The following is a 24,552-nucleotide window of genomic DNA, read 5'->3' on the forward strand; positions in this document are numbered from 1 at the left end:
AGGCAAAGATTGAAGTGAATATACAATTTTGTGCCCCAGTTTTTTCTCTCAGCAGCATAACATAAAAAAGTATAATTATGCCCAGGTAGTTTACTTGGCTACTTTTAATAGAACTACTTTTCAACTGCAGTCTACTTATCAAAACTGTTTTTGATGAAACAGGGTCTGTATCACAGGGAAAATTGGGAAATCACCTCACTAGTCAGCTGGAGAATAGCTTCCGTGAGTGGGAGAATCAGATGGAATGTTTTGTGATGAAGCCTGGCTATTTGGTTACTATTGAAATAATGAAATGTGCACCTGTGTGATAAACAGAACAAGAATAGTAAAGTATAGGTCTTCCCTGAGTGAAGACCTATACCCCTGGAGGTGAGCAAAATTATTCAGGTGTTACTCAGTGATGGCATTAAATAGGCAATCTTCTCATCACAAGAAAAAAATTGTGACTGTGTGAGATGACAGATGTTAGCTAAACTTATTCTGGCAATCCTTTTGCAATATAAAGGTACATCAAATTATTATGTTGTATACCTTAAACCAGTACAACATTGTATGTCGATTACATCTCAATAAAACTAGGGAGAGGGAAGTATCCGTTATGCAAGTTGAAATTCTGGAGATCTGCTATGTGACATTGTGCTTTTAGTTAACAATACTGTGCTATATACCCTTAAACATTTGCTAAGAGGTAGATCTCATGTTATCTGTTCTTACCATAAACGAAAGAAAGAAAGAAAGAAAGAAAGAAAGAAAGAAAGAAAGAACGAGCAGGAGGGAGGGAGGAAGGGGTTGTTGTCTAAATAAAGTCAGACTTTAAAAACTGCAATAACTTTGAGACACTATTTTGGGGGGAATATAATTAATTATATTTTCAACATTATTTTTTGGGAATCATAATGTTGTATAATCAGAACTTTCCTCAAAACTTAAATTTGAAATGTATTATGCATTTATCAAAATAAATATTAAATTTTATTGTTTTTTACAATTTTTTAATGTTTATTTTTGAGAGAGAGGAAGAGAGACAGAGCACAAGTGGGGGAGGTGCAGAGAGAGAGGGAGACACAGGATCTGAAGCAGGCTCCAGGCTCTGAGCTGTCAGTACAGAGCCCAAAGCGGGGCTCAAACTCATGAACCGTGAGATCATGACCTGAGCCGAAGTCAGATGCTTAATTGAGCCACCCAGAAGCTCCTACATATTAAATTTTAAAAGGCCTATAAAAGATAGGCAATCAGATATGGAGAAAATACTTCCCCTTGATTTTCACGGGGGCTTCCTGGTTAGTCAAGGACAAAGGCTTCACTGGGTACTCGAATCTCTCATTCTTCTCTAACACTTGCTACTCCTACTTTTACAAAAGAAAGAGGATAGATCTCAGGCTCACATCCTTTAGCAAGCAATAGGTTTTATCCAGATTTTACCCAGGTATTTTATCCAAATGTTTTTTTCCACTGACTTGTTTTTGTGGTAGCCTCTGATGTATGGCAAGCAATAAGGATTTTCTTTTTTAAAGTAGTGATACAAACGTTGCCTATTAAGTTATTTTAAATTTAGGGGCACCTGGGCGGCTTAGTCAGTTAAGCATCTGACTTTGGCTCAGGTCAGGATCTCATGGTTCATGAGTTCGGGTCTCACATCAGGCTCTGTTCTGACAGCTCAGAGCCTGGAGCTTGCTTCAGATTCTGTGTGTGTGTGTCTCTCTCTCTTTCTGCCCTTCCCCTGCTTGTACTCTGTCTCTCTCTGTCTCTCCCCCAAATGAATGAGCATTAAAAAAATTATTTTTAAGATATTTTAAATTAAAAAAACAAATCCGTTTAAAGGAAAACATGCACTCAATAATGGTATAAAATTGCGAAGGTGGTGGCTGGATATTGAAAAAACTATAAAGGCAATGTGAGAATGCTTGACATTTAGAAAATCCAGGTGTGGTGGAAAGGGTATTTGATCAGGAGCCTCAAGGTCTGGGTTCAGTCTCTCCCCACCCAACCTCCAAGCCCAACAAGGACCTTCCCACCATAGATGATGTGGGGAGCAGATAGGGTGGTTTTTAAAAGTCTCTCCTATAAAAGTCGCCACCGAAATACAGAGTGGAGTGTTCTTTTCCTACAAAGCATAAGCTTCTTTCTTCGCTTTCAAGACCTTCTACAGCTTTGGTTTGTAGCTGAAGTTGTGACCCAAAGACTGAGTGATCATTGAAGCTGCCATTTATGGAGTAGCTACTATGTGCCTTGCGTAAGGTATTTTATAAAATAGGTGTCTTCCCTATATACCATTTCATAACTAAATCCAGGATAGCACAGGATGTGGATTTTGTCCTGTCCACGTTTTGTGTGATAGCCTCTTTACTGATCTAGAAAGCCTACTTGGTATCTCTTGAACATGGGGTAAATTTCAGTTTGTCTTGTTTTTTGTTTCAGGGAACAGCGAGGGTTTCTTCAACATAAATGCCCTGCTAGGCATCATCACTCTGGCCCAGAAACTCGATCAGGCAAATCATGCCCGGTATAGCCTGACAGTCAAGGCAGAAGATCAAGGCTCCCCACAATGGCATGACCTGGCTACAGTGATCATTAATGTTTACCCATCAGATAGCAGTGCCCCTATCTTTTCCAAAGCCGAGTACTTTGTCGAGATCCCTGAATCAATCCCTGTTGGTTCCCCAGTCCTCCTAGTGTCAGCTACAAGCTCCTCGGAAGTTACCTATGAGTTAAGAGAGGGAAACAAGGATGGTGTGTTCTCCATGAATTCATATTCTGGCCTCATTTCCACCCAGAAGAACCTGGACCATGAGAAAATTTCATCTTACCAGCTGAAAATCCGAGGCATCAATATGGCAGGAGCATTTACTGATGTCATGGCTCTTGTGTACATCATTGACGAAAATGACAATGCTCCCATGTTCTTCAAGTCCGTGTTTGTGGGCCAAATTAGTGAAGCAGCTCCATTGTACAGCATGATCGTGGACGAAAACAACAACCCCCTTGTGATTCGTGCCTCTGACAGTGATGAAGAAGCTAATTCCTTATTGGTCTATGAAATTCTGGAGCCAGAGGCTTTGAAGTTTTTCAAAATTGATCCCAGCATGGGAACCCTGATCATCATATCAGAGATGGATTACGAGAGCATGCCCTCTTTCCAATTCAGCGTCTACGTCCATGACCAAGGAAACCCCATCTTATTTGCACCCAGGCCTGTCCAGGTCACCATCAATGTCAAAGATGTAAATGACTCCCCTCCCAGGTTCTCAGATCAGGTATATGAAGTAGCAGTAGTGAAGCCTATCCATCGGGGTATGGAGCTCCTAATCGTGCAGGCCAACGATGATGACTCGGAAGTCACTTACGGCATCAAAACTGGCAATGCTGACGAAGCTGTTGCCATCCATCCCATCACAGGCCGTATATCTGTGTTGAACCCTGCTTTCCTGGGAGTCTCTCGGGAGCTCACCATCAGGGCTTCTGATGGCCTATATCAAGATACTGCACTGGTAAAAATTTCTTTGGCACAGGCTCTTAACACAAGCTTGCAGTTTGATCAGGTCGTCTATAAGGCAACAGTGAAGGAGAATTTACAGGATAGAAAGGCACTGGTGATTCTTGGTGCCCAGGGCAATCATTTGAATGACACGCTTTCCTACTTCCTACTGAATGGCACAGATATGTTTCGGATGGTCAGGTCAGCAGGTGTGTTGCAGACAAGAGGTGTGGCATTTGACCGAGAACAGCAGGACACTTATGCGGTAGCGGTGGAATTGAGGGACAACAGGACCCCTCAGCGGGTGGCTCAGGCTCTGGTCAGGGTCTCTGTTGAGGATGTCAATGACAATCACCCTGAATTTAAGCATGCACCTTATTACACAGTTATCCAAGATGGCACAGAACCAGGGGATGTCCTCTGTCAGGTATCTGCCACTGATCAGGACTTGGGGGTAAATGGTGCTGTCACATATGCATTTGCAGAAGATTATGCATATTTTCGAATTGACCCCTATCTTGGGGACATATCACTGAAGAAACCCTTTGATTATCAAGCTTTAAATAAGTATCACCTCAAAGTCATTGCTCGGGATGGAGGCACCCCGACCCTCCAGACTGAGGAAGAGGTACTTGTCACCGTGAGAAATAAATCCAACCCGCTGTTTCAGACTCCTTACTACAAAGTGAGAGTGCCTGAAAATATCACACTCTATACCCCAATTCTCCACACCCAGGCCCGAAGTCCAGAGGGACTCCGACTCATCTACAACATCGTGGAGGAAGAGCCCTTGATGCTGTTCACCACTGACTTCAAGACTGGTGTTCTAACAGTAACAGGCCCTTTGGACTATGAGTCTAAGACCAAACACGTGTTCACAGTTAGAGCCACAGACACAGCTCTGGGGTCATTTTCTGAAGCCACAGTGGAAGTCCTGGTGGAGGACGTCAATGATAACCCTCCCACTTTCTCTCAGTTGGTCTACACGACTTCAGTATCGGAAGGCTTGCCTGCCCAGACCCCTGTGATCCAACTGTTGGCTTCTGACCAGGATTCAGGGCAGAACCGTGATGTCTCCTATCAGATTGTAGAGGATGGCTCAGATATTTCCAAATTCTTCCAGATCAATGGGAGCACAGGGGAGATGTCCACCGTTCAAGAGTTGGATTATGAAACTCAACAACACTTTCATGTGAAGGTCAGGGCCATGGATAGAGGAGATCCCCCACTCACTGGTGAAACCCTTGTGGTGGTTAATGTATCGGACATCAATGATAACCCCCCAGAGTTCAGGCAACCTCAGTACGAAGCCAATGTCAGTGAGCTGGCAACATGTGGACACCTGGTTCTTAAAGTGCAAGCTCTTGACCCTGACAGCAGGGATACCTCCCGCCTGGAGTACCTGATTCTTTCTGGCAATCAGGACAGGCACTTCTCCATCAACAGCTCATCAGGAATAATTTCTATGTTCAACCTTTGCAAAAAGCACCTGGACTCTTCTTACAATTTGAGGGTAGGTGCTTCTGATGGGGTCTTCCGAGCAACTGTGCCTGTGTATATCAACACTACAAATGCCAACAAGTACAGCCCAGAGTTCCAGCAGCATGTTTATGAGGCAGAATTGGCAGAAAATGCAAAGGTGGGAACCAAGGTGATTGAGTTGCTAGCCATAGACAAAGATAGTGGTCCCTACGGCACTGTAGATTATACCATCATCAATAAACTAGCAGGTGAGAAGTTCTCCATAAACCCCAATGGCCAGATCACCACTCTGCAGAAACTGGATCGGGAAAATTCAACAGAAAGAGTTATTGCCATTAAAGTCATGGCTCAGGATGGAGGAGGAAGAGTGGCCTTCTGCACCGTGAAGATCATCCTCACGGATGAAAATGACAACCCTCCACAATTTAAAGCATCTGAGTACACAGTGTCCATTCAATCCAATGTCAGTAAAGACTCCCCAGTTATCCAGGTGTTGGCCTATGATGCAGATGAAGGTCGGAATGCAGATGTCACCTACTCAGTGGACTCAGTGGAGGACTTGGATGAAGAGGTCATTGAAGTCAACCCAACTACTGGTGTTGTCAAGGTGAAAGAGAGCCTGGTGGGATTGGAAAACCGAGCCTTTGACTTAAAAATCAAAGCCCAGGACGGGGGGCCTCCTCACTGGAACTCTCTGGTGCTGTTACGACTTCAGGTGGTTCCTAATGAAGTATCCTTGCCCAAGTTTTCTGAACCTTTGTATACTTTCTCTGCATCTGAAGATCTTCCAGAAGGGTCTGAAATTGGTTCTGTTAAAGCAGTGGCAGCTCAAGATCCAGTCATCTATAGTCTAGTGCAGGGCACCACACCAGAGAGCAACAAGGATGGTGTCTTCTCCTTGGACCGAAACACAGGAGTTCTAAAGGTGAGAAAGGCCATGGACTATGAGTCCACCAAATGGTACCAGATTGATTTGATGGCACATTGTCCCCATAATGACACTCCCTTGGTCTCCTTGGTCTCTGTCAATATCCAAGTGAAGGATGTCAATGACAATAGGCCTATCTTTGAGGCCGATCCCTATAAGGCTGTCCTCACTGAGAATATGCCAGTGGGGACCTCAGTCATTCAGGTGACTGCCAATGACCAGGACACTGGGAATGATGGCCAGGTGAGCTACAGGCTGCCAGTGGATCCCGGTAGCAATATCCATGAGCTCTTTGCCATTGACAGTGAGACTGGCTGGATCACCACACTCCAGGAGCTTGACTGTGAGACACGCCAGACCTACCGCTTTTATGTGGTGGCCCATGACCATGGAAGGACCATCCAGCTCTCCTCTCAGGTCCTGGTTGAAGTCTCCATTACAGATGAGAATGACAATGCTCCCCGATTTGCTTCTGAAGACTATAGAGGATCTGTGGTTGAGAACAGTGAACCTGGTGAACTCGTGGCCACTCTTAAAACCTTGGATGCTGATGTCTCTGAGCAGAACAGACAGGTCACCTGCTACATTACAGGTAAGAATACTTGTCTTGGAATGGCGGCACTGGGGTACATTGAAAAAAGTCTAGTAAGAGGTGCCCTAAGACACGGTTTAAGTCCTGGCTCTGTGGCTTATTAGATTCCATTTATAGACTTGGCATGCCTATTCTCATTCACTTCACAAGGATGCTGGTAAGATCTAACTTGAGAAAGCTCAGACAGCCCCCTGTAAATTGGAAAGTGTTTTGCAGAGAAGATCTCTTATTACTTTAGGTGAAGTAGAAAGAATAGAAGGGAGATACTTGTAACTGTTCTCGGCTTCTAGAGGATGGAGAAGGCATCAGTAGTCTTATGATCCCTGAAAACTCTGTCAGATGACTGTCCTTGTGGAGTGTATTCTGCCTAGAGCAAGTTGTGGATACCAGAAAGACTCCTTAAGTCAATCATAGGACCTAAGTGTTGGAGTGAAAACACTCATAGATATGATTCCAGCTCAGTCCCCTCATTTCACACACAGGAAAACCAAAGCCCAGATAGGGGCAGAAACTCAACCAAGGTCGCACTGCAAGCCTGAGTCATATCTGGCATTAAAACCACACTCTACAAGCTGCTTTTCCTAGCAATAGATACCTATTGCAGACTTAAATTACCCCAATCCCTGTCCAGTGACTGAACCAGCTAGCCAGTGGCCATAAAGGAGCTTTTGTTTTTAATTTTTTAATGTTTCTTTATTTTTTAGAGAAAGAGAGAGACAGAGCTGAGTGGGGGAGGGGAAGAGAGAGAGGAGACACAGAATCCAAAGCAGGCTCCAGGCTCTGAGCTGTCAGCAGAGAGCTGACACGGGGTTCAAACTCACGGATTGTGAGATCATGACCTGAGCTGAAGTCAGATGCTTAACCGACTAAGCCACCCAGGTGCCCCAAAATGGCGTTTCTTTATTTCTTGTATAGAATTGAAATTTACTTCCCTTTAACTTCCCCACAATGCCTTCCAAAGCACAAAAAATAGGAAATTTGCCCCTCAGCCACATATTTTAGAGTGGTGCTTCTCACGGTGATAATTCCATTGCATAGGAGTCCTTTGAAGCCAGAACCAAATAACTGAGTCAATAGAAATATGGGTCCCTTATTCCGGGAGGAAAATTTTGTCTTTCCCAGAAATCCTGGAAAAAGTGTCACATGGGCAGCCACCTCTGGCACAAAGCCTGGTTTATTCCTTTTCCTCAGCTCCTGGAAGCTCTGTTCCATCTTTTTAGAGGGAGACCCCCTGGGCCAGTTTGGCATCAGCCAAGTTGGAGATGAGTGGAGGATTTTCTCAAGGAAGACCCTGGACCGTGAGCACACGGCCAAGTACTTGCTCAGAATCACAGCTTCCGACGGCAAGTTCCAGGCTTCGGTCCTCGTGGAGATCTTTGTTCTGGACATCAATGATAACAGCCCGCAGTGCTCACAGGTAAGGGCCGGGTAAGGGTGAGGTGACAGTGGAGGCAGAAGAGGAAGGAGAAGGACTCGGGGGACTATCTCTGAGGCTGGCATCACTGACCAGCTCTTGCTTCTCCCCAGCTGGCCTCAGACTAGTGCCCTAGGCAGGGTTCATTCTAGGCAATTCCCTCCCTCGACTCCTGCCATAGGGATGTCACCAAGTTCTTTAGAACCCCTGGTCCATACCTTTCCCCCTATACTCCCTACAAAGGTCTACTTCCCTGCAAAATACATCCAGAAGTAAAGTAACTTCTTTATTCTCCAAGCACAATCTGCTGTGCCCAGGGGAGAAACCTCTCTTCCACTCAGCTTGTTAGCTTGGCTCCTTACATCCAAAGGGACCTGCCCCCAGAGACACCCCGCACTGCTTTCATGCCCATATATACATATCCCCACACCTACATGGATAACACAGACCATAGATGCCCTCCTCGAGGTTGTAAGTATACACAAACATGCAGGCAGGGCAGTTGCATTTTGGCTGAGGACTTCACTTAATTCAACCCTAAATTACTCTTGAAAACAAACGTTGAATCGTGGTGGTGGTGGTGGTGGTGTGTGTGTGTGTGCACGTGTGTGTATGTTGGGAAGAGAACTGTGTTCTTAGAGGACCTAAGCGAGTAATCATTGCCACGTAGCTTTGTGTTGAAACATATTTTTTACATTTCTTTATTTTTGGGAGACAGAAAGAGACAAAGCACAAGAGGGGGAGGGGCAGAGAGAGAGAGGGAGACACAGAATCCGAAGCAGGCTCCAGGCTCCCGGCTGTCAGCACAGAGCCCAACGCAGGGCTCGAACCCACGGACTGGGAGATCATGACCTGAGCTGGAGTCGGACGCTCAACCGACTGAGCCACCCAAGTGCCCCTAAACATATTTTTTAAAATACAGCAAATAATTCTTAACTTTGGTGATTTGCATTGCCTCAAAGTTTTCAGATAGAACATTTTACTGTTATAACATTTCAAGTTACAGTAATTCAAATTTACATAAAATCCAGCCATTCAGTATATATACGTAAATACAAACTTACACATACTCATTCATGTACACACACACAAAGGATTGTCTACAACTCTACATATACATGCAAATACCCATACATATATGCAGACAGATACATAAGCATATACCTGCATACACACAACATTCATCCATCTGTATACCCATCCAGACGTGGAAATACACATATATAACTCACACAAACATACTTACATGTGCATTGCATATATATATGCACTTCACTTATTTGCACACATTGATGCAACGCATACCTTATAACACAAAAAAATACATATATCCCATCACCTTTTTTTCCTCTGTCTTCTACACACCAACTACAGAAAATCGTAGTAGAAAAAGAGAACCTATATTATCAGGTGCATGGAAAATGCCTTCGTGGGATCCAAGATGACCACCTTTTGGGTCTCAGAAGGGCAGCCTTTCTTGGGGAGGATGGTGGCCATACTTTCTTCCTCTTTCCCCTTAACTATCCTTGCAACCAGCCTGCATCCTCCCCATGCTGGGAGAGGCCAGGACCAAGCTCGCCCTGGCCTTCCCAGAGGTGGTCAACTGCATCACTAGAGTCAGAGAAAAGAGGTCTGGGTGGCCATCTCTATACAGCCCACCCAGGCCCAAAGCCTCCACCCAGAGCAGGGTCTCACGCTCACCCACACCCTGCAGTGGGGGAAACCAGTTTGCTTGGAACCTGTGCCCAGAGCCAGCAGGTAGAGGAACATTGGGCTCCTGGGGAGCTCCAGCCTCTCCCCTGTGCCATATCCCCTGCTATGAAGGTACCTGCAGTGAAGGGAGGATGGGGGCAGGCCCTGGGGGCTCTCAGGGTCCAGACCTGACTCAAACAGCCAAGGGTCTGTCTTGGGGTGTAGGCAGGTGAGCCTGACAGCATGGCCTCACCACAGAGACCAGGATGCCTGGCCTGGAGGGAGTGGCTTGACCCGAGACCTTCCAGAACGCCTCACATCAGGCTCATCTCACCAACCTCCTCCAGAAGCCTCAAAGGACCCGTGTGGAGTAGGTGGAAGCAGGTCCTTCTAGCTCTGAGTGTGGGCTTTTGATGGTGGATCTTCTCTCTCACTCCCCATTCATTCTCTTTCTTTTCCGACTAGTTCTCTTGCCATCGTGCTCCTTGTTTGCAATCTCCGTTTTCCTTGCAGTTTCACCTTATTCTGTTTTAACCACGCCCAGCTTCCCTCTCTTCCCCTCTCCCCATCTTGCTCTCTGACCTCTCTCTCTCTGCTTCTCTCTCCCTCTCTGTCATTCTGCCTCTCTCTCAGTCAGGTGTATCTCCCACAATCTTCCTCTTTGTGTTCCGTCTCCAGCTTCTCTATACTGGCAAAGTCAGTGAAGATATATCTCCAGGACACTTCATTTTGAAAGTCTCTGCAACAGACTTGGACTCCGAAACCAACGCTCAGATCACATATTCTCTGCATGGTCCTGGAGCAGATGAATTTAAGCTGGATCCTCATACAGGTGGGTTTCCTGAGCTGTGGGATCCAGCCAAGAACTTACTTAGTGAATACCAGTGACAAGTGCCATGCTAGGCTCCTTGGAGAAGAAGCGAGAATTCACTTGTCCATCCATCCATTCACTCAGCAAACATATTGGTACTATGTGCCAAATATTGTACTAGATGGCAGGACATAATCAATAGACGGACGGGCTCTGGGTCTTATGGGAAAAGCAGTGATCAGATCAGTGGTTTGAATGTGCTGAGTTAAGAAAAGACGCAAGATGCTAAGGGAAGGTTTGACAGGAGCAGGGAGAGAGCCCTGGGGGCAGAGTTAAGGGGGTCGTAGGGATGGACACTCAAGGAGAATTTATACAAGGACCTTGTTTTAGGAGAGAGCACATTCATCTGAGGTCCTGATGCAAGGCCAGAAACTAGTGCACAGAGGGGAGGAGATAGGCCAAGGGTAGGGGTGGGGGGGCACAAACTCCACCTTTAGAGCCATCAGAGGATTTAGGCAGGTGAGCTTCATGGTCAAGGACATGATCTCAAGACGTGTATGTTGCAGACCTCAAAATATTATTGTAGAAAATCCCAAGAGAGAAAGTCTATAGAAGTCTAGCCCAGGTCAGGCACGTAGTACGAGTTCAGTGGATGCAGTTGACATTGTCATTATTATTAGAGGACAAAGCCCAGAGCTGGAAGCAGAGAGCCCTGCAGGGTAGACCACCAATGCCTGGGAGAGGATGGGCTGTGAGAGTCTGATGGAGAAGACAGGATGGGGTCTGCTTCCTTTGGAAAAACAGCCGCACAGTGGGATCCCCGTCCAGCTGCGATGGGGGAAGGTGTGGGCATGGGCAGCACAGAAGGCCCAGGCCACAGACGGCCAGCTGCTGACACTTGGCTTGGAACCAAGAGCTCAGAGGATGGCTTGGAGATTCCTGAGCAGGGAGGTGGCAGGTGAGAGTGGTGTCCCAGGAAGCTGTCTGGATAAATAGGAGACAACCTTGTCCTTTCTCATTCCAGCATGGGCGTGCTGAGTCACCCCAGGCAGGTTACCTAATCTCTCTCTGGGGCTGTTTGTTCAGCTGCAGGATGATTGGTGGGGTCTTAAAAAAACGGGGTGGTTTTTCTAAATATGGAAATAATACATGCTCATTGTACAAAAATCCAAACACCGTGGGCGTGTATTATGCAGAAACTGGAAAGTCTGTATAATAATCAGCCCCTCCCCAAAGAGAAGCACTCTAGAATACTATTTTGTGACTTGCTTTTTTTCACATAGCAACATCTTGAAGGTATTAGCAAGGCATTACATAAAACTCTATCATAATTCCTTTTGGGTCGCACAGTATTTTACTGTATGGCTAATTCGTAATATATCTAACCAGTCCCTTTTTGAAAGACATACAGGATATTTTCAGTATGTTGCTATTATAAACAGTGCTACAGAGAATATCTTTATACATACATTTTCATCCTTGGGTTGATTATTCCATAGGATATATTCTTAGATGTGAAATCGTGGGCCAAAGGATACATTTTTTTTTAATGTTTATTTTATTTTTGAGACACAGTAACAGCACGAGCAGGGAAAGGGGCAGAGAGAGGGGGAGACACAGAATCTGAAGCGGGCTCCAGGCTCTGAGCTGTCAGCACCGAGGGGGCTTGAACTCACCATCTGTGAGATCTGTGAGATCATGACCTGAGCCGAAGTCGGACGCTTTACTGGCTGAGCCACCCAGGCGCGCCAAAGGATAAACACATTTTATGTGTTGTTAGAAATTGTCTAGTCGCCTTTTAAAAACGTTGTGCCTCTTTGTAGCTCATTGGTGAGAATCTGAAATTGGTGATGTGTTTGGGAGAATTAGGGAAGCAGGCAGGTGTGGGGCTGAGCTTCTTTCCTAACTGTATATACTCCCTTTTCTCTGACCCCTTTTTTGTCACAGAGTGACAAAACTCTATGTGCCTGTGGTTGCCTTGCGTAGATACCTAGAAGGCAGGTGCTGGAGGCATGTCCCCCAGAGAAAGCTCACTGGCTGTCGTTTCTCTGGCCAGGGGAGCTGACCACCCTTACAGCCCTAGACCGAGAGAAGAAGGATACGTACAGCCTTGTTGCCAAGGCGACGGACGGAGGCGGCCAGTCGTGCCAGGCAGATGTGACCCTCTACGTGGAGGATGTGAATGACAATGCTCCCCGTTTCTTCCCCAGCCACTGTGCTGTGGCTGTCTTCGACAACACCACGGTGAAGACCCCCGTGGCTGTGGTATTGGCCCGGGATCCCGACCAAGGTGAGGAGGAGAATGATTGGAGGCCCTTTGCTCATGGGGTCACCTGGGATGGGATGAGGGTTTGGCTCTCTGTGTGTTGCTCTGGGGCTTAGCAAGGACTCTGCCTCCTTGCTGAGTCTGCAAACACTTACAAGAGGAAAATGTCCACAACACCGCAAACCTAAGTGCTATGTGACAAAAGATTTGGGCAATGTTTTGAGGCCAGTACAGGGCATTTCGGCTTCATTGTTTGTCACTGGCACTTAGACCTGAGCCCTTTCAATGCTGCCATTTAACCTCAAGGACACTTTAAATACAAACATCTAATCTGAAATACACAAATCGGAATTATTCAACTCCAATGAATTTGCCACAAGAAAGGAATTTGGGGCATGAACTCTATTAAGCCTATTAAATTATTTGATCAATTTTCTATATGATAAAGTGAAATCATTTTCAATATTTTACATCTTAACTTTAATGACATTATTTGCATTAGGGTTAATTCCTTTTTTTTTTTTAATTTACAAGGCAAGTTTGATTCATGCATGAGTATTTGTTCCATATTGTACCAATTATAACTTCAGCCATCATGAAGTAGTGTGTGTGCATGTCTGTGTATGTATATATGTATACACACACACACACACACACATATATGTATATGTATACACACAGTGCATATACCCAATTTGCTTAAGTTTTAGACAGGCATTGAAGGAGATGGAAGATTTTAAGGGGATCTAGGAGTTCAAGAGAAGGCAAATAGAGCAAAGTCATCTAATGGCTACCAGGCCCTACATAGTGCTCAATTACCTAGTACTTGGACACTTCCTGGGACAGGAAGCTCCCTACTTCCTAGGCAACTACTCGCCTGCCTTTCAAGGTACCTCCCTACTTCCTAGCAGCTACCTACTGACCTTCCATGGTACCGCAGATAATTATCAAGTGCTACCTATTTTGAGTTGACACCTGTCATTCCTGGTCCTGCCCTCTGTAGCCACACAGATCTCCTAGACCCTCGCCCACGACAGCCTTTCTGAGGCCGGGAGGTGGCGATTACCTGCTCCAGCCCCAAGCTTTCCTTCCTGGGTGAAGGAGACCTAGTTCCTTCAATTACATGCTTCCGATCATGCCTTCTTTCTAGGACACATCCCGTGGCGTTATACCAGTTTACCATTAACCCTTCAAAACTGTTATTATTCTAATCCAAATATTCCACCCAGATATTCCAAATGTGGCCTGACCAGAAGCTCCCTCTCTCTAGAAAAATGTATATATGGGGGAGTTCCATGGCACGCACATTTAATTTATGTAAATCCAACTATTCTAATAGGCAGTTTCTGCCGTCATTCGACCGAAAGGGTGTGTGTCCCCAAATGTGTGTGAGATGTGAGACCCTCAGGCTCAGGGATGCACTCCTCCCATTGGGTGAGGATCTTGTAGATAAGCCTTCGCTCTTCTTCCTGCACGTCAGCCCCTACACAAGCCAACTGCTTCAGCTCGTACACAACCAAAGAAAATAACAGAATCTGAGCCAAAGCTGGAGAAACATTGTGTGTTTTGATTTACTAAGAACTTTCCATACCCATGGAGATGTGTGTCTCCTTAGTGTTTTATTTTGGCATAATTATAGACACCTAGGAAGCTGCAAAAATAGTACTGGGAGGTCCCTGCACGGTTCCCCCAACTTTCCCCAGTGGTGGCATTTTGGCTGTAGCAGGAAATTGGGGCTGGGACATGACTGGTAACTGGATTTTACTCCTTATTCAGATTTTACCAGTTTCTATATGCACTCATTTGAATGTGTGCATGTGAGCACACGTTTTTGTGTGTATGGTTCTATTCCATATTATTCCACATAGAGTTTCATGTAACCACCACCATAACCAAGATACAGAATTGTTCTATCACAACCGAGCAACTCAACATAGATGGTTTTGACCTTGTACAATTTTCACTTTATGAGCTGATGTTAGACTCTAACCCCACATAAACATTTTCAGATAATTTTATGGGTTTGCAGATGTCCTACCCTCCAGAACCTTTCTATGAGGACTTGAAGCCCCTGGTGAAGAATCCCCTACAGAGAGGTTCTCACTCTTTTTTTTTTTTTTTAATTTTTTAAAATGTTTCTATTTATTTTTGAGAGAGAGACAGAGACAGAGACAGAGAGACAGAGCATGAGTGGGGGAGGGACAGAGAGAATGAGGGAGACACAGAATCGAAAGCAGGCCCCAAGCTCTGAGCTGTCAGCACACAGCTCCGATGCAGGGCTCGAATTCGTGAACCACGAGATCATGACCCGAGCTGAAGTCAGACGTCTGCTTAACCAGCTGAGCCACCCAGGTGCCCCAATAGAGAGGTTCTCACTGTTAACACAGCCTGAGCATGTTAGCCCTTATGGGGACCCTCCTCCCCAGGCCCTCCTGTGGCTAGAAATTTCACTGCAAGCAGGGCCAGAAGGAACCATGCCCTTGGTCTCCCCAACAGGTGCCAATGCCCAAGTGGTTTACTCTCTGACGGACTCTGCCGAAGGCCATTTTTCCATTGAGGCCACCACAGGTGTGATTCGGCTGGAGAAGCCGCTACGGGTCAAGCCACAGGAAGCACTGGAGCTCACCGTCCGTGCCTCTGACCTGGGCTCCCCGATACCGCTGTCCACACTGGGCACGGTCACCGTGTCAGTGGTAGGCCTCGATGATTACCTGCCTGTGTTCCTGAGCACTGAGCACAGCGTGCAGGTGCCCGAGGACGCCCAGCTTGGCACGGAGGTGCTGCAGCTGGCCACCCTCACTCGCCCCGGCGCCGAGAAGACCGGCTACCGTGTGGTCAGTGGGAACGAACAGGGGAGGTTCCGCCTGGATGCCCGCACAGGTGAGCCAGCACCTGAGGCAACCTCATCCCCTACGTGCACTTACACACACAGGGTCTTGGGGAGCACTGGCTTCACATATGGGGGGTGCCCCCTGCAGACCCTCCCAGGGCAGAACTCCTTTGGCTCTGTGCATCTCTCCAGGTCCCATGTTCCTTCCTTTACCCTGGGGCCAGCCTATCTGGGGACCCCCTTTATTCCTCCGCATCCCTACCCAGGACCCTTGGCGACCCAGTCTTCTCTCACAGTTTGTAGCTTCATGCTCCCAGCTCCGGGCCACCTTCTGGAGGCTGAGGCCACTCTCTGTCCTCGGCTGCAGAGGCATGAAGCACTTGCTGGAATCTGGGGCATAAGCAGCCCAGGGCAGGGCCACCTGCTTCCCACCTCTAGCCCTCCCCAAATATCCCAGCACTACCCCCTCTCCCCTTATTCTTATGAAGAGAGAACTGGGGAATAGTCTCTTCTTTCCTCCTGGCCACAGAAAAGTCTAAGTCAGATGCACAGAACCTCGTGGAGGGGCCTCAGAGGCTGCCCAGGTCAGATCCCTTTCCACAGCACCCCCGCAATGATACTCTCTACCTCCTAAAGCAGCTGCCTTGTCGTTCAGCAGTATTTTTTAATGGCTGTACTATATAAAAAAATAGAACAGCGTAATGAACCCCATGTTCCCATCACCTAGCTTCAGTAATTGTCAACATAGGCCAGTCTGATTTCATCTTTACCCTTCACCACCACCCCCATGCACACATATTGCATTTGGTTAGTTATTTTAATCTCTTACATTTTCCTCTCCTTTATTTGCTGTGTGGTCTAACTAATGAAATGTGGGTCAGTGTCGGGCAGAACTTTTCTATTTTGGATTGACTAGTAGCTGTATCTTTATGATGTCATACATCTCTCTAGCCCTCATATTCCTTATAAATCACATTTGAATGAAAGACCTTGATCAGGTTCAAGCTCAATTTTGTGGCAACAGTGCTTCAGAGATGAGGCTGTGCTGTACTTTGTACTATGGTGGGAGGCATATGATAACTGATGGGTTTTTTCTGAGGTTAAGACTGACAATGAGCTTGCATGTTGTGAACCTGACCCATCCATTATAGATGGATCCTTCTAATGGTTTTAGCAAACGTTGATGATTATTTCCTAGATACATGATTTCATTATGTAGAAAAGGGGCAGCCTTCTAATCTTATCATTCCTCATTCATTTACTAACTAGAATTCTTTATAAAGAAGATTTTTCTACCATTAAATATTTGGTTATCCAGGAACAGCCGGATACATCCTTCTTCTTTTCCAACTGTCAGAGAAATAAATCTACATCCTAGCAGTTCGTTGAGCAACTTGGAGTATTATAAAAGTCTTTGAAAACTAAGTTCTGTCATTTATTAGCCGGGCAAACTTGGGCAGCTCATTTACCTCGAGGGCATCAGTTGGCTCACCTAGAAAATGGGAACGACAAGTTCTTCCTGCTCTACAGAGTTATTACAGATCTACATGAGAGAGATTCAGTATTACAGATTTAAGTGAAATTTCAGTGAAGTATTACCAAAATAAATGAGGGAAACAGTGCTGTTGAGAATGACAGTAAGGGAAGTGAGAGGAGATGAAAGGGAAGAGGAAAGGAGGGTAATGCGGAAATAGAAAACAAAGATGGTGATGTAAGAGAGGAAGGAAGAGATGATGGAGGACAGGAAGGAGGAGAACTGTTTCTCCCAACCCTGTTGAGCTGCCTCTCGTGGGGTTCAGCTCAAGACCCCTCAGCCCTCTGCCTTTGTGGTCCCAAATGCTTCATTGCTCTCATTATCTCTTGTTTCTTCAGGGATCCTGTATGTCAACAGGAGCCTGGACTTTGAGACAAGCCCCAAGTTCTTCCTATCCATAGAGTGCAGCCGGAAAGGCTCTTCCTCCCTCAGTGACATGACTACAATCGTGGTCAACATCACTGATGTCAACGAACACCGGCCCAGATTCCCCCAGGATCTGTACACCACAAGGGTCTTGGAGAACGCTGCCGTGGGTGATGTCGTGCTCACAGTAAGGATCTGCAACTTTGCCCTTTGGGAGGCATGGACTTGGGTGGGTTCTTATCTCCTCCTCCCCCAGATGTCTATGAGCATGGGTTAGTTAATCAGTTTGTATACTATAGACTTGATTCTGACTTGCAGCCACTTGGCCAAACTGTTTCTCGTGACAGAGGGTCTCAGGGCCATGTTTGATAAGGTCTAGATCATGTATTGATAGAGCGGGGCATGGGAGAGGCCTTAGAGGGGGTCTCTGTCCAGAGGCACCAAGGCCTGGGAAGGACCTGGTCACAGTGTGTGATGTGGAGACTCAGTGTGGGGGGAGGGGCACCAAATAACACTTCTTTGCATTCAAACATGTAATTGCTCCCTACTATATAGAGTGAAAACAAACTGTATGTCCATATTCAAAGTTGACCATGACCTTTCCTTATTCTGCCTTCTGGTCTTATCTCCTTCTACTCTCTGACATGTATCCTATGCTCCAACCACCGAAGAAGATGTGCCTTTCCCCAAACAGCCTCTGCACTTTCATACATTCTGGGCTCATGTCTGGAATGCTGGCTCCACTCCCAGAAACCCTTCTTATCCTTCTGGGACTCATGAATGCTTTGCTAATCTCCCCAGGTAGAATTTACCACTGTGTTCTCTGTGCTCTCATAAAGCTGATCACACTCTTCCTCGAATCAGAATGACCCATAACATTAGACATTAAACTTCCCGGTGGGCATATTCATTTTGGCATGCCCCTCACCTCCTAGTTCCGGACCTAGCATCCTGTCGGTACGAGTGAATGAGTACATGAATGAACCATGGCATGCTGAAATCTATACTACGATATAACATGAAGAGATTCCTTTGGTAGGGATGACTGTGGCCCATGGGACTGCCACTCCGATGGCAATCATTGGAGGGGACACTCATCTGTTCCCTTTACACTCCCAGGGGCCAATATTCCCTCAGGTCCCTCTTGACCTCCATTCACAACTACCCTCCCACTGCTGCAGGTGTCAGCCACTGATGAAGACGGACCTGTAAATAGTGCCATCACGTACAGCCTGGTAGGAGGGAACCAGCTCGGGCACTTCACCATCCACCCCAAGAAGGGGGAGCTGCAGGTGGCCAAGGCCCTGGATTGGGAACAGGTGAGTCATGTGGGAGGGGCCCGACGCGAGCTCATCAGAGCAGAGGTATGGTCCCAGTGCAGGTCCAGAGAACTGTGGTCAGCACCCCATGCTGACTTCTCCAGACCTGCCCTCACTTGTTTTCTCTGTGTGGTCTCTGTGGCCTATGAGGCCAGAGGCAGGAGAGGGACTAAGTGACCCTTAACCTCCCTTAGAGGAGCTCAGGCTAGCTTCTTACTATTGACAAGGAGTCATTAGATAATAAATCAATAGTAATAAATCAATAATAAATTCTTGTTTACTGAGCACCTGCTCTGTGCCAGGAACTTTGCTAAGTGCTTTACATACATTTGGTCCTTAAAATAATCCTAGGGCGTGGGTCCCAATAATCTCACAGATGTTTAGTCACCTTCTCCATGTCTCGCAGCTAGGAAATGGTTCAAGTGGAAATCAAACCTATTTCTTCCTGACTCCAAAACCTGGACCCTAAAATAGTATGTACGGACAATGGAGGCAGGCATAGCGGAGCGTCTCCATCTTATTTTGGGGAAAACATTAGTGATGAGTCATGGGGCAGAACTGAGGGGTCTTGTTGCTAACTCTCTACTGGCATCTTGCTATACAGACTTCTAGCTATTCCCTGAGGCTCCGAGCCACAGACAGCGGGCAGCCCCCACTGCATGGGGACACAGACATCGCTATCCAAGTGGTTGATGTCAATGATAACCCGCCGAGGTTCTTCCAGCTCAACTACAGCACCTCCGTCCAGGTACGCTTGAGCTTCCAAAGACATCTTGAAGCCCTCCTCCCTTCATCTCCCTCCTAGTGGAGGGTGCTCACCACTGATATCAGTTCACCCAAACATGGGCTGTGACCTTGCCAACTGATATCCCTAATGGCAACACAGCCTGCAAAAGAGGACTATGAATTACAGCATTAACAAATAATCGGGCAATGTGCTAGGCACTTGCACATCCATTACGTCATTTGGGACCTGCATAGCTGCATGAAACAGGTAGTATGGTAACCACTGCCCCCCGCCCCCTTATTCGTGGTTTTGCTCTCTGTGGTTTCAGCCAGGCTGACCCCTAGTCAGTCACGGTCCAGAAGCTGGTGATCCCCTTCTGACATATCATCAGAAGGTCAGTAGTAGCTTAATGTACATCACACAGGCTGTGTGCTTATGTCGTTCATCTTACGTCACTTCATCATGTAGGCACCTTACTATCCTCACATGGTCACAAGAAGAAGGGTGAATACAGATACTTAGAGAGAGAGAGAGAGAGACCATACTCACATAACTTTTATTAGAGTATATTGTTATAATTTTCTATTTTATTATTATTGTTGTTAATCTCTTATTGTGCCTCATTTATAACTGAAACTTTATCATAGGTATGTACGTATAGAAAAAAATCCCAGTATATACAAGGTGTGGTTACTATCCATGGTTTTTGGCATCCACTGGGGATGTTAGAACATATCACCAAGGAAAAGGAGGCCTACTCTGTCCACTTTACAGGTTTTTAAAATGGAGGTGCAGAAATGTGCCATTGTTAGAATGTGGCAAATCTGGGATTTAAACGCAGAAGATTTTCCAGATCTCATGCTATTTTCATCATACTGATGGTTTACAAGTGGGATTTGAAGAGGGCCTAGGGATTCACCGGGGAATTGTGACCATAAGAAGTGAGGGAGGTGAGGACGAGGATAAGACGGCAGAATCATGGGTCCTGCTATGTATCAGCCAGAGTCATTCACTTGTTTGTGTATTATGAGTATTAGGTAGGATGCTTTGACTGCCAATAACAGATTATCTGACTAAAACCTTGTTTAATAATAAAGATTTATTTCATGTAACAAAAGGTATGATGGTGGGAAGTTCTATTCCAGAATTGGTTATTTCACTAGAAAAACAGTATCACAGCTTTGAGCTAGCTTCTTTGAAATTCCCTCACTTTCTTTCTCATGGTTACAAAATGGCTGCTGCAGCTCCAGCATCACATCCTTGTCTAACCATCTTCAAAGGCAAACAGAAGGGGACTTCCCCCCACTCTGTTTTTAGCAAAGAAGAAAACTTCTTAAAACCCTCATCTGGTTGACTTCTCCAATGATCAGAATCAGATTACATGATCAACATTAAACCAAAAACTGGCACTTGAAATCAGATTTTATAACTGACTTAGACCAATCATAGTCCATCTCTTCTTAATAAGGACACAACTTTTCTGAGATACGGCCACCCCACACCTGACTTACAAAAAGTCAGGTTTTGTAAGAAAGGAAGGAAGGAATGTCTATTGGATAGGCAACCATTAGTTTCTGTCCATCGGATTTCTGTTCATAGATAGGATTTTGTTGCAAAAAGACAGTGAACCACCACTGTGTTATAGATACTGAATTCCCATGTTATGGAGCAAAGACTGGAACAGTACCCAGGAAATCTATTTTTTAGTTGAATTCCTACTCGTTTTTAAATGTTCTCATTGAGTGGCTGTTCCATTGGTCTTCTAAGCAGGAAACCATTTATAAGTGTTCGGTTGACCCTACGAATCCCAAAATTTCCACGTGGATCCCAGGCGCTTACGAATTTATATACATGAATCGCCAGCTGTGTGAACTTGCACAAGTCACCTTCTGTAGGATAAGGGGACTCTAGGGACCCTTCTGGCCTCCAAGGGCTTTGTTTCTAAGACCCAGCACCGCCCTCAGGAAGCTCTTGGTCAAGATTGGCGGAGCCAACAACTAATTCAGAGGCTGGCAGAATGAATGAATGAATGAATGAATGAATGAATGAATGAATGGCAGCTCGAGGCCCAGGCATGGCCTGAGAGCAGCCAGAGTGCTGAGGACTCAGCCCGGAGGAGGGGACCCAGAAAGATGCAAAAGGAAGGACTGGAATTCACTTTGCTCTTTGATTTCCTGTCACTCTCTGTCTCAGGAGAACTCACCCGTTGGCAGCAAAGTCCTGCAGTTGATCCTGAGTGACCCAGACTCCCCCGAGAACGGCCCCCCCTACTCATTCCGAATCACCAAGGGGAATGATGGCTCTGCCTTCCGAGTGACCCCTGATGGATGGCTGGTGACCACCATGGGCCTGAGAAAGAGAGTCCAGGAGTGGTATCAGCTTCAGATCAAGGTGAGAGCTGTGTTGGGCCACTGGTGGTGACCATGGGGACAGTAATGTGCTGGCAAAAGCACTGTCAGTGCTCCTATTATTAGGGGGAAGTGTACAGAGCTCTCACTAGGTGCTGGGCCCTGGGTTAAGTGCTCCACGGGTCTCATTGCATTAAATCCTCGCAATGGGCTTTAGGGCAGGTACAATTACCACCCCCGCTTTACAGATGTAGCAACTGAGGCACAGGGAGCTTGAGCGCCTGGCTTAAAGCAATACTGCTAATAAGCGGCAGAGGTGGGTTGCTCCAGACCAAACACTCTGACCCTAGAGCCTAAGCTCTTAATTCCTACACTGCCTCCAGGCAGAACCATACCCTCACTCTGGCTCTAACTCCCTGAGCCAGAACAGCTCTCTGAACCTCACAGAAATCGGTGTGGGGTCCAAACTGGAGAACATATATACGTGTGAAGGGGATTACGGTGATGTTGCAAAGGGCAGCCCGAGAACAGCCAAAGTAAAGTTGTCAAGATGGTGGCTAAACGTTTCTTCTTCATTTAATTCCCTCAAAATCCCTTTCTTAAATCTCAAGTCACAGTGGATCCTATTGTGCTGTGAACTTCTTCCCTGGGATCAGGATGATGGAGCCATCCATTCATCCAGCCAGCCAGTCAGTCATTCACTGAGTCTTTGAACAACTATTGAGCACCCATCACGTGTCAGCCCCTATGCTTGCTGCTAATAATGTAGCAGGCGGAAAGAAGGGGATGGTCCTCATGGGCTTTTGATTCCAATCACGGAGATAAAAAATAAACAGATGAAGAAAGAAAGTGATGAGAGGCTCATAGGGCACAGGGGAGACATATTCAGAGGATGGCTGCCCTCACGAGGAGGGGACCTTTGAGCTGGGACCTGAGAAGTGAGCTGTGTGAAAATGGGCAGGAAAGTGTCACAGGCAGGACAAGATGAGCCAATGTCTCAAGCCAAGAGTTCAAGCTCTGGAACAAGCTCTTGAAGTGGCCTCAGATGGAGCTAATGTGGTCGGCGTGGTGATCTATAATGGGAATAAGCTGAAGACATGGGGTGGCTGGGTCATGGAGGTCTCATAGCTTGGGTGACCATATACGTGAGGTCCAAACTGCGACGCTCTTGAGAGGGAGAGAGGCGCTAAAAACATTCATTGGCGATCGTTGAGCCACAACAGGATCAATTAGTGAAAATCAAGACTGACCCGGGCAAACCAGAAAGTACAGCCAATCCTAACTATAAGCCTTGGTATTACTTTTATTACTACTTCCAATCCCAGCTAGAGCCAATGGTGCTGAAACCTTGAGCTGATAATGAAGACGCAGGGAGTGGATAGATTAGGGACAAGCTCTGCATGGAAATAAACAGGAGTTGGTGATAGATTGGAAACGGGGGGGCGGGGGAGAGAAGAATCAGGGGTGACTCCCAGGTTCCTGGCTCCAGTGAAGACTGGGTGGTGGGGCCACTTATGAGGCTGGAAAGATGGTGGGGTGGGGGAAGAACAGGTTTATGGGGTTAAGTGAGGATCCTGTTTTGCACCGGTCACCTTTCAGGTGCCCATGAGACATCTAAGTGTCCAGCAGGTAGTTGGGAATGAGAATCTGCAGCTCAGCACACAGGTGTGGGCTAATGTAGAGGGTTCTCAAAGCTCAGGGCATGGACATGACTGCCTAGGGAGAGATGAAAGAGAACAGCTTCCTGAACTCTGTTTCTTGACCCAGACAATCGCTCGGTAACTATCGGCATCACCATCTCCTGCATTTGTCCTGTATTTCCACTTTCCTTCACTGGGAGGTACTAGAGGCCAGCAAAAAAACGGGCTATGGACCCAGGTAGGAGTTCAGATTCTGCTCGGGACTTAACCTGCTGTGTGACCTTTGGCGAGTTACTTGACCTCTCTGAGCCTCAGTTATACCTGCTGTAAAATGGGAGATTTCGTGGCATCTATCTCGTAAGAAAGGCGAGGGTTTGGGTTAGTGCTGATATGCTATCTCATATATGCACCGGAAACATTTAAAAGTGACTGGCACACAGTTTTGCTCACAGTGATGCCAGCTGTATGTTATACTTAGCAGTAGTCTTAACTACTGTCGTTGCTCTTGATGACCTCATCTGTGGTCACAAATCCCAGTACTAGGTGTCATTTCACAACCTTCTCCCCCCCCCTTCAAAGCACGGGAATAAGATACGACTCCAGAGAAAGTCGTGGAGGCCCTGGGCTGACAGCTGTGAAAATGATAACGTCCCTGAGGAGAGGAAGGATACTTCGTTCTTGCTAATCTGGACACAAAGTTGCAGGGATGCTTGGCAAAACGTGAAAGGAAAAAGGCATTTTTTATTTACATTCTCTTCCTTGCTTAACTGAGGTCACGGCATGGCCTTGTTAAAACCTTCGTGGCTTTTCATGACTCTGACATAAAACCTGACCTTGTGCTCCTCAGCCCGTAAGTGACTGGGCGGGGCCTCCCTCGAGCCCTCCTCTGCCCTCAGCCCTGCCCACTCGCTCCAGCAGCCGGGGCCCCTTTCTGCTTGGTCGAGCTCATCACGCTCTTTCCACCCGAGGGCTTGACGCTTGCTGTTCCCTGTGTCACCTGCTCTTCTCACCTCTCCTCGCCCCTCAGGACTCAGCTCCTCAGAGATGCCTCCCCTCCCACCTGGTCTGGGTTAGGTCCCTTTCACTCTTCACATCTCTGCCCCATGCTCCGGTGATTTCCTTCACGGT

The 24,552-nt window shown here is 46.6% G+C and overlaps 1 protein-coding gene across 1 annotated transcript in view; it reads left to right on the forward strand.

Annotated features, from left to right (window-relative positions):
* The window catches only part of FAT2 (FAT atypical cadherin 2), a 60,058-nt gene that overhangs the window by 19,481 nt on the left and 16,025 nt on the right, over positions 1-24,552 (forward strand). The window contains exons 9-17 of the mRNA XM_047073570.1: positions 2,419-6,477; positions 7,698-7,894; positions 10,262-10,415; positions 12,451-12,684; positions 15,157-15,540; positions 17,363-17,577; positions 18,572-18,709; positions 19,314-19,457; positions 21,630-21,827. Of these exons, the coding sequence (XP_046929526.1) occupies positions 2,419-6,477; positions 7,698-7,894; positions 10,262-10,415; positions 12,451-12,684; positions 15,157-15,540; positions 17,363-17,577; positions 18,572-18,709; positions 19,314-19,457; positions 21,630-21,827 (5,723 nt within the window). The remainder of the gene's footprint in view (positions 1-2,418; positions 6,478-7,697; positions 7,895-10,261; positions 10,416-12,450; positions 12,685-15,156; positions 15,541-17,362; positions 17,578-18,571; positions 18,710-19,313; positions 19,458-21,629; positions 21,828-24,552) is intronic.

This window comes from Lynx rufus, unplaced genomic scaffold (genome assembly GCF_022079265.1).
Source record: "Lynx rufus isolate CCGP_SWC_20201006 ecotype Redwood Valley unplaced genomic scaffold, mLynRuf1.p SCAF_1, whole genome shotgun sequence".
Classification (NCBI taxonomy): Eukaryota; Metazoa; Chordata; class Mammalia; order Carnivora; family Felidae; genus Lynx; species Lynx rufus.